The sequence below is a fragment of the Homalodisca vitripennis genome, chromosome 2, assembly GCF_021130785.1.
Source record: "Homalodisca vitripennis isolate AUS2020 chromosome 2, UT_GWSS_2.1, whole genome shotgun sequence".
NCBI classification, from domain to species: Eukaryota; Metazoa; Arthropoda; class Insecta; order Hemiptera; family Cicadellidae; genus Homalodisca; species Homalodisca vitripennis.
The window spans coordinates 143,867,296-143,877,852 of record NC_060208.1 but is presented as its reverse complement, the minus strand read 5'-3'; the positions used below and the strand labels follow the sequence as shown (position 1 = coordinate 143,877,852).

Here is a 10,557-nt window from a genome sequence, read left to right as displayed (position 1 = left end):
CAGGCGTCAATTCCGTCTTCAGTTAATTTCACACCAAGGGCTGTTCCAATTTCAATCACCGTCTTCTTCAAAGATAAATTATTTTCGTCAGCCGACTCAGGTACACCAAAAATTTCCACAATTTTTTTATATAAGCTCCAATCATGCCGATTCTTTGATTGTGTCTTATAGAAAGCGGTGTCTCAGTTTTTGCAGATGACGAATAAAGGCAGTAATCCAAAGGGCAGGATTACTCGGAGGCAAATTAAAATAAAACCCAACAAAATTGGTATTGATAAATAAATAGATTAGTTCTTCTTTGCATTCATATGATTTTAAAAGTGAATGCTGAATATTTACTCTTCACAAGTAAAGACAAATATACAGTTTCAAACCATTATACAATACCTGATATACCATCTCCAATGAAAACTTGAAATTTTAATAAACATGTTACCAAAGTTAATGCATAAGAGTAACATATTGAATCAAGTAAGTACAGATGAATTATTAAATCAAAAAGATGATTCAATACAAATATGTTATATTACTTCCACAAGATTCTGTATCATAAATAAATGTCTCCTAGTGTAATTTCAAATTTTTAATGAAGTTTATTTTACAAACTTCATTATTAATATTATTTAATGACATATATCTAATTGTTTTTTAATATAAACAAACGTAAATTTTTTATTTATTTTTGGAAGTGACAAATGAAGATTGTAATTTTTTTAAAGTTACATTTACAAAATAAAAGGCTATTGAAATTACAAAACTATTTGACAAATAAATCTTTGATATTAATAATTACACAAATATTAAGTATTATATTATGACGAGAAAAAAACATACAGCACATATAAATAGTGAAACCACATAAAATGAACAAACAAGAAAAATATTTTCTTTCTTCACAGTAATCTCAATAATTAATTATTAGTGCTGCATAGTCATTATATATTATTCTTTATTTATACTTAGATATCTAAAGTATGATTAAATTATGATACAAAACAAGCCTGGAAAGATATTGGCACTGTGAAATTGTTAAAAAAACTTACAAATAGAGTTTTAGTACGAGATACTATTTTTTATGAATTGTAATCATATATAAAGTAAATAGTTGAATGGTATTTTACAGTTGCCATTTGCTAACTTTTGCTTTGACATAGCATCCAGAAATAATATTGTAAAATGACTGATAACACAATGTATTGTTTTGCATTATCTCAGAAAAAATATTGTACAGTTTATCTATATGGGAAAGACTAAAATTTTAAACCTCTTGTTCACAGTACTGCAATTTTCAACTGAAATATTGCATTTATAAGCGTATAATCACATATGAAAGACAGGAGTGTACTGTTGGGCTCTGAGTTCCAATCTGTAGATGCCCAGACTGGCTGTATCTATACTTCCAAGATCTTATTGACAGATGTAGGATAATTGTTTAACATTGGGCAGGGAATAAATGAAAATATATTAAACTAACTTTTATTTACATCAAATCTTTCTTTATCCTTTAGCATAAGGTTGATCATCATCTTCAAACTCATGATACTTTCTGTAGACAGGCTTTCTAGAAAAGTCTTTCTTATCTTCTTGCCAACCTCGGGGAGGTGCTTTATCATAGTCGAAGGCTGACTCTGATTTTCCATACCTTTTACTTATTTCCTTCATCTCCTCTCTGAAATTATTAAATAAATGCCCGTCAGATTTAATTTCAGTGAAAGAATGCTATACATAAATTAAACTACTTGAATGTTTGCTGTATTCCTGACATTAGAACAAATACATACATATATTGTAATAAAGCTTAAAAACCAACTCTCGAATTTAATTTCACTTGGGGCCCCTCTCGTTTTGTTCTGTGACATAAATTAAGCATTCCACATAAATTTCAGATTTCTAAAACTGCTTTTTGGGGGCATTACCTTGGTCAAACTTATAATAAATATACCTAATTATATTACAAAAAATCTAATTTGTCTAAATTTTTCAACCACATATTTTTTATGTTTATAATTTTTGAGTATAAAAATATTCATTAATAAAGAAATAAGAACATGATAATAGCTTCCAAACAATGAAAACAATAGTTTTGTATTGTTGTGTGTGTGTGTGTGTGTGTGTGTGTGTTAACAGAGGAGCTTGTCACTGCTTGCTCTGTTCATGTCACAACTCCTGTCAAAAAAGAGGTATTATCAGTCTTTTTTATTATAAAAATGAGAACCAGCAGAGTACGAGAATCAGCAAATTCCACTGCTAAAAATGTCTTAGACATCTGGAGTAAAACAAGAATACCAACTATTATTCAAAATAACACATGCTGATGTTCTAGAAATGATTAATATAGAAGAGGACAGATAATTTTTGCTACCTCAGCACCAAAAGGGCGACCAGGAAAAATAAGAAATATTAACAGAAAATTAGCTAAAAAAGGGTCGTAAATCGAAAATAAAAAGCCACATTTGGAAAACTTCAAAGCAAAAGAGAAACAGCACATAAAACGGATCACAGAAAAAGCATCTACTGTATTTAGATGGTAGTGATAGTGATTGTAAAAGTGAGTCATTAGAAAACATTTCCGAGCCAGAACTGGCAACTCAAAAACTTCCAACAAAAAAAAAGAGGAGTAGAAAGAAAATAATTTACGACAACCTTGCTGTTCTAAAAGCTGCCTTCATGTCTAAAAGCTAAGTGACAGAAATGCTGCCCTGGTGTTATCATCTTCCCTCAAACAAGCATAATATGACCCACCTCTTTATAATATTCATTATTCATTAATATTACAAAGAGTTATTCATTAATTCGTCAAAATAGGATTAAAAACGAGAGGCCTTAGCACAAAATTTGAAAACGGACTTCTCTTAATGTTTCTCTCACTGTGCACTGGGATGAGAAAATGCTCTGAAGACATTAGTGGGCAAGAGGTTGTGGATCGACTTCCAATATTTGTGTCTGGACTGATGCAAACAGATGACATCACAATGGAGCATGTGTTTTATTACAACATAAGATGCAAAAAATATATGCTGTGATTGCTATGTCACCACAACATTTTAGAAATTGTGTTAGAAGTAGTTGCCGTTCAAAGATTTGGACCATCAACAAGGGCAGACATCTTGTTCATGAGATTCAAGAAATTTTGGCCACAGATTAATTCCCAACAATATGGAACAAACCCTTTTGCTAATGGTGTTGTAAAAGGGTTTGCTGAACAAATTATACAATTTAGTAAAGATTAGCTGCAAGAATTCCAACCTAGGGATGCTTACAAGGAACTCCTGGAGCTGACTATCATTTTCCTGGAAGGAATGCTTGAAAAACAATTGTCATCCAAAGCAACTGCTGGTGTACACAGAACTAGATAGATGACCATTACGTTAAGAACTTGTTTCAAGCGCATTCACATGCTTATGCTCCACTGAATGATCTGCATATACTTAAAAGATTTGGTAGCTTTCAAAGCTGTTAACACTACAGCAGAGAAAGCTTTATACAAAATAAAAGATCACCTGTGGTATCTCTCTGAAACACTTGTAGCTCTATCATTGTTTGATGATCGAGTAACAAAAGAAACTAAAAATAAAATCGTGACAGCTCTACAAAATTACAGTTCTAAAAATCCACCAGTGAAGGCATTAGTTGATCTAAAAGTTATTTAAATAAGAAACTTTGAAAATTTGTCTCCAACACAAAGAACTTCTTCAGAACACTTGGTTTAGAGGCGGTTATGGACACTAATGTAAACAACTGGAATTAGGAAGAAAGTTACATGAAGAACATAAAAGTTGAAAAGTCCTTTAGAGTTGTGAATGATATAGCAGAACGAGGCGTAGCCCTTATACATGATTATAACAAACTAATAACTAAGAATGAAGAGCAAAAACAATTTTTGGTTTAAGTGGTTAGACTTCAGGAAATAGTTTCCCTATTGCAAAAAAGAAACATTCAAAATTTATTACTTCCCACTTTTCCATTTTGACTTTTTTCAAGTCAAATGTTTTAAAACACTAAAACCATTATAAACAAGTTAAAAAATTGTGTGATTTATGTTGAAATGTTGCTACGAAATAAAGATGTGTTTTTTGCAAAATGTGTGCTTTTACTAATACCAAACATTTTTAAGATTATAAAAAGTTACCACTAGCATAAAGTAATGAAATTCAGCAATTTTGAATTTGCTTTAAAGTTTTAAGGAGGCCTGTAGAGATGAGATTATTATAAATAGATAACAATTTTGCTTCTACAAAAATAAACTCTTTTTATGTAAACATTTAATCTTTAAGTCTTGGTAGCGAACCTTAAGACTGTGATAAAAATTATTTAAAAAAATCACTGGAGGCATGTTTTAGGAGGTAGAACTAGATAAAAGGATGCTCCGTATAAATATTTAAGCATTACCCTAATATATGTATATAAACACAACATACAATATTGATTTTATTGAATATATAAATATTGTATTGTATTGTGTATTGGGTGTGTGTGTGTGTGTGTGATAACATTTATAAATCTGCAAACTTTGCTAAATATTATTTGGATATCTTAATTTATCTACTGCTTTATACAATAACCATCACACATTTACATTGGGGAGTGTCTAGGAAATCTTAAATGCAAGCCTAGGTCAATATGCACATCATTTTAAAGGCCTTTCTTTTAGTAGGGGAGCCCAAGCAGGGATTTTTCGCGTTACTAGAGTGCGTCAGAAAATTATATGGGGAGAAATGTCGTACCCTGTAATGTACCCCTAGCACATATGAACCTTTGATATAGGGGTCTGCGTTGAGGGCAGACCGTCAGACTAGTAAAAAAAATTGATCCTCAGAAAAACTTGTGCGCGTCAGATAAATACAAGGTAAGTTAAGTACATGTAGAACAGTGTAGATTTCAATAATCTGACAATTTAAGCGTGGTATAAGGAAATAGGCAAGTCACAAAGGTGTAAAAAAATACGTTACCTCGAAATACCCAAGCGCGATTGAACTTTTTTTATTTTGAAGGAAATCTTTTAAGGATTACGGAAAAAATATAATCTGATGACTTTCATGTGGTGAGGTAGCTAAAACCATAAATAAAGGGTGGAGCGTACAGCCGCTGAGAACTGTATATTTCCCACTCTGCGCCTCTCTTTCCTTCTCACTCTTTCTCTGTCTTTCACTCTCTTGCACCATCCGCACACTACCATCTGCTGCCATAATGCCATCTCAGCTGATCACAATAACAACGTATTTTTGTAGAAGTACAACGTTTTTATTTATTTATTTGTTTGATTGTTCACTCATTTATGTTACAATAATGAGTGATATAAGTGTGAAATGTGTATTTTGTGGAAAAGAAACATGTGAAAAAAAAACAAAAAAATTTTTTTCAAATGGTCAGATGAACAATATTCCTCCACATTATTGTCAGATTATCATTTAGAACGGTCAGGACATCGAATTGAACAGCCTGTATAAATATCTGACGCGCTTGAGTATTTCAAGACCGCATTTTTTTAAAACATTTTCACAAATCTGTCATGACTTTGATCACGTCCAAATCGTCAGCCATTTAAATAGGATACTTTTTTGAGTTTACTTAACATTCCCACTGAATATCTGACACGCTCAAATAACTTTTTTTTTCTTTTTTCTATCCCTTTTTATGGCCACCATCCACTAATTACTCGTCAGATTAATATCGCTCAGTTATCAGAAAGACTAGCGCATATGCAGGTACATTATGAATGTCTGACGTGCTCAAGTACTTCCATGTGAATGTTTTTTTTTTTAATTTTTGAAAATTTGTCCACGCTTTCCTCCACACTGAAATAAAAAACTTAACATAAACTTTTTTTGTTTTAAGACTTAATCTTCACAATCCTATAGGCCCCCATGGCGCTTTAGTAACTGCAAATTTAGCATCCCGGGCTTCCCTACTATTTGTTATTAGACATACTGCCACAAACCTCACTTTATAAGCTTTATTCATTACAAAATGGAGGGTGTTAAAAGAAGGTCACGTTTGGACCTTTAGATGGCCACCATTTTTTGTAAAAGAGAAAGGTTTTAGGAGTATCTCTATGAGAAAATAGAACATTTTGAGTATTGAATTTTGAAAAAGTATTGAAATTTTGAATAGTGAATTTAGGTTATTAAGGGATTTTTGGGAATAACACTTCAACTTGATGTGTTTTAAATATAAATCTGGCCGATACATGAATGTATAAGATGTGTGGATTTGAAGTACAAACCTTAAATAGGCCAAAAGTTCTGTATCACCTATTTGCAGATTTTGGGTAGCCTTTTGCTATTTTAAACTTTGGGTGTTGATGTATTAATGAATTTAATCTTAATTTATTGTCTAACATGCCTAGATATACACAAACACACCTGTAAACGTCGCAGACCACTTTCTTGCCAGTTATGGGATCAGTAATATCTCCTAGAGGGTACACAACTTCCTTCACCCGGTGTTGTATTAATGTTGTGATCTTCTCAGGCAGTTTCTCTAACAGTACAACATCTCCCACTTTGCTCAGCTGGGCATTATCTTGTGCATACACTAACTCAATATCCTTGAAGTACTGAACAAATAACAAAAATTGAGATTTAAATGAGGTATATGAATTTAGAAAATGATCCCAAAATCAAGGCACGATAAGAGCCTAGTCAAGAGTATATTGCAATCATAAAAGAATCTATTAAATTAGTTTTACATGGTTCAAACAATTGCTAGTAATAAAAAATACTGAAATCGTAAATAAAATTTTAAAAATAACATTTACTACAGCACACCAACTTTTAAACAAAGCAAATATATGGTACAATTAAGTTGAAAAATCAGGCAAAAGTTACATAAATTAATGAGCACAAAGTTAATCTTATTTGTCTCCATGTCTATCTAAGTAACAATACAATACATAATGTAATTGTCATATTCAACTTTTATGATAAATTATAATTAATATATAATTAGTATAAGCAATAGACTAATTGAATTTTAGAAATTGGTAAAAAGTACTTGCTTCGCTGGGACTCGAGTCCGCATCTCTCTTGCTGAGTGAGTTTGCTATCACTATCCCACAAAGCCCTTAATTTTTACAGCTCAATTATATTGCATTTGACAGTTTCTGTCCTTTGCTTCCAGTAATTTAATATGTATCAATTTTACATTTACAAATGTTTATGTGGTCTGAGCTTGAATTTTGGTACTATTTCAAGGTATATGTTTCTAATTTGTGCCACCAAAGCCCAATCTTATGGCCAGGAACATTTCTGTGCTCAGATCACATTAGATGATTTGGTATGAAAAATACTAAACATGATATGTCTCTTACCAGAAGTGCATGGTGAAGAAAATGGTTCTCGAGAAAAAGAAAACCATTTCTCGAGATAGAACCTAAATCAAACTCAGATTGCGTAAGCGCTACGGTACAACATTGTAGACATTCAACAATAATCAAAACTAATAGTATATTATCATTTCTCCCAGTAAAAAAACCCACGCATCTTTATGATTAACAAGTACCTTGGGTGGGTTTTCTAAAACGTAGACATTGAAACAGGTTTTAGAAAAATTTTTGAAAAACACTGTCAAAAAGGACCCCCTACTCTAATACCTCCAAAAAGGGAACCTTTTAGGAGACCCACACCTGCAAAATAACAAAAACTGGATCATGGAAAATGTGCTAACCCTCAGAGCTTGGGAGTCACTTTGTGGGTATTAATTATAGTTTAGATTATTAGTATAGTATTAGATTATATAAAGTAAAATCTCAATACAGGGTGTTCAAATTAAACGAGGCCCCATTGCTCATTGGGTTATACAAAATGAATTTTTTTGGGAAATGCATATTTTTGTGTGAAACGGGTTAAATATTGTTTCTTATATTAGTATGACTGGAGCTGCTGGAATGGAGATGGCTGTTTATTCCTTGTGTATTGCAGTTGAACCAGTGAAGGTCAAGCATTGACGTTTGAACAGAGTGAGGTTAGGTTGCATATTAGTGTATTTTTGTTTGTTAGAATGCGCTTAACTGTTGAAGAACGTATATTCGTGATTGAAACTTATTTAGTGACAAAATCTCCTTCTGCGTGTCCGTAACGATTCATAGATAAATTTGAAAAAGAAGCACAAGCTAGTTAAAAGTGTAATACAGAAGTTAGTTACAAAGTTTCATGAAACAGGTTCAGTGTTAGACTAGTGTTATGATAGGCAGCAGTCAGTTTTAACGCCGCAGGTCGTTCAAAATATTAGAGCATCATTTACAAGATCCCCACATAAATTTTTGCGAAGACTAAGCCGGGAAAAGAACATTTCATTAGGTTCAGCCCACACTGCAGTGAGAAGAATACTGAAATGTTTATCTATACCGAATGCAGATTTTCCATGAACTAAAGGGTGCACCCCTGCCAATGGTTCAAGACATTCATTAGAGGCCACATTGACATTTTAGGTTGTGTTCTTTACAGATGAAGCTTGGTTCCATCTTTGAGGTTATGTCAATAGTAAAAACTACCGGATCTAGGGGACTGACAACCCACAAATTTTCATAGAAACTCCCAAAAGAAAAGGAAAAGAAAAAAAAGGCGAATGCTGTGCGGTTTTAATGCGAAGAATGTAAGAACAGTGACGTCGTATGTGTCTTCTTTGTTTCAGAAGCAGTCACGTTTATCCTTGAAAACACAAAGTAAGTAAATGTTGTTTTGTTGTAATTATATATTACATTATAATTTGTAAATTATATTAATATTTAGGCTATACATTAATTTCTAAGATTGGAAACTAGCAAAACTATTATTGTTCATTGAAATATCTATTACGTTATTTGTTCCGACATCTTTAAGTCTTTCAGCTTTCAGTCTTTTGGATGTTCATGAATATCGATGATTCGAATCATTTGATAATCATAATCCAATTGTGTTGGTGCCCACTTATTATACTGCAGTCTAATTCAGTACAATGTAAGTGTTTGTAAATAAATAAATTGTTATTTACACAGATTTGGGGCCTCTTTTAAGTTAAGCACCCTGTATTAACTGATACTTTATGAAATAGAAAATCTCTATAACTTAAATAAAAGGTCATAAATGGTTCAAGAACTATGCTAGGCTAGCCTATACGCGAAATCTGGATTATAAACTCAGCTAATGACAGTTTAATCAAGCTAGGCCCAGTACCAAACTGTAAAACTTGGTCTCTAGAAGTTTATAATTATGTTGCTTCTTCTGAATGTATCTGCCGCTGGCAGCCAAAGGGTAGATTAAATGAAATTAAAAAAATAACTTTGTATGTTTACAATGTAATAATCCTAAATTCTAACCTCTCTCATGTCATTTAGCCAATGAATTATCTTTTAAAAAACTGTGGGCTACAAAGTGATTTTGTTTCAATAAAACATGGAAATGAATTATTTGTTAAATTGTTGTAAATATAAATAAGATTTAAAACAATACATACGATATTGAGATATTGGTTCAGTTTGAATCTACTTATTGCAACTTTCACAGCATTTTCTTTTGCAGTTGGAACACATTTCCCGAGGAGTAAAATAGATTTTCCAACTTGTTTGGCAGACATTTACGTATGTACTGAATAAATTAGTTATTTACAATATTATCACAAATTTAATTTTGTTGAAACTTATCTCAGTTTAACCTCGCAGTCAATCTAGAGATCAAATCAAAATCAATCTTTAACAAGCAAGACTAACAAAAACAGCTGATTACTCTACTATTTTTGAGATCATTTTCATTTTATTGAGATCACTAACTGGCGTTTACAAAAAACATCCAATGTGTAAAACTGACAAAATTAAGAGGTTTATTTGTTCTCCTCCATAGACTAGTGGTTATAGTGTCGGCTCTCTAACCAAGAGATCACGGGTTCGAATCCCGGGGAGGTCCAAAAATGTAATAATAACAAAAACCAGTGCACTTCGAAGCCGGCATAACTGACGCTGAGGCTTAAATGAAAAAAAAATTAAAACAAAGTAACTCTGCATATTGGTAACATAAATGTAACCTGCATAAGGTGTTTCAACTAAGGAAGCCTGATGTACCATTAGCGAGAAAATATCCTAGATCCTTACAAGACTCCTACGTCAACAAACAAATAATATATTGAGGTGGCATGGGATTTCCCGAAGCCTATTAGCTTAGAGCTAATAATTAGAGAAGAAAAACTGTTAGTTTTCAGTGTTTCCAGCTTTATAATTATATATTTTTCATTTTTACTTTGTTTCTAATGTCTTTTACAAAATCTACCAATAGTAAAAGTTAATGTTGGTTTCAAGTTTGCAAACACCAGAAATAAATGTTTATACCTGCCACAAACCGAGGGCTGCCGAAAATCGAGACTAGCCAGAAGCTAGGTAGTCCTAGGGATTGAGAGCTTCAAGATGCGAGATGCTGGATGGTGGGATCAGCCAAACGTCAGAAATTTCCAAAGGTCGTGCGCTGTCAGAAGCCGGGAGCTGCAAAAGGATGGGACATACCAGAGGGCGAGTGATCCTAGAACCGGAGAACTCCCAAAGGTGAGGAACTGTCAGAGGCTGAAAGCTCGCTTAAGACAGAAATTGCTAGA

The 10,557-nt window shown here is 32.6% G+C and overlaps 1 protein-coding gene across 1 annotated transcript; it reads right to left on the bottom strand.

Moving 5' to 3' along the window:
* Positions 1-1,460: 1,460 nt before the first annotated feature.
* On the bottom strand, positions 1,461-9,752 carry LOC124354831 (28S ribosomal protein S17, mitochondrial). Its single transcript, XM_046805580.1, has 3 exons — positions 9,433-9,752; positions 6,363-6,556; positions 1,461-1,669 (listed from the first exon to the last, which is right to left on the bottom strand). Exons 1-3 carry the CDS (start codon positions 9,550-9,552, stop codon positions 1,498-1,500), a joined length of 486 nt encoding a protein of 161 aa, XP_046661536.1. The 5' UTR covers positions 9,553-9,752; the 3' UTR covers positions 1,461-1,497.
* Between the last annotated feature and the right edge of the window lie 805 nt (positions 9,753-10,557).

Bases quoted from the DNA above. Each gene is read 5' to 3' on its own strand.
- LOC124354831 (XM_046805580.1), bottom strand. From the start codon at position 9,552: ATGTCTGCCAAACAAGTTGGAAAATCTATTTTACTCCTCGGGAAATGT. The intron at 6,557-9,432 runs GTATGTATTGTT...TTATTTGTTCAG, and splicing joins TGAACCAATATCTCAATATC to TACTTCAAGGATATTGAGTT. The intron at 1,670-6,362 runs GTGTGTTTGTGT...TAATAATTTCAG, and splicing joins GTGGTCTGCGACGTTTACAG to AGAGGAGATGAAGGAAATAA.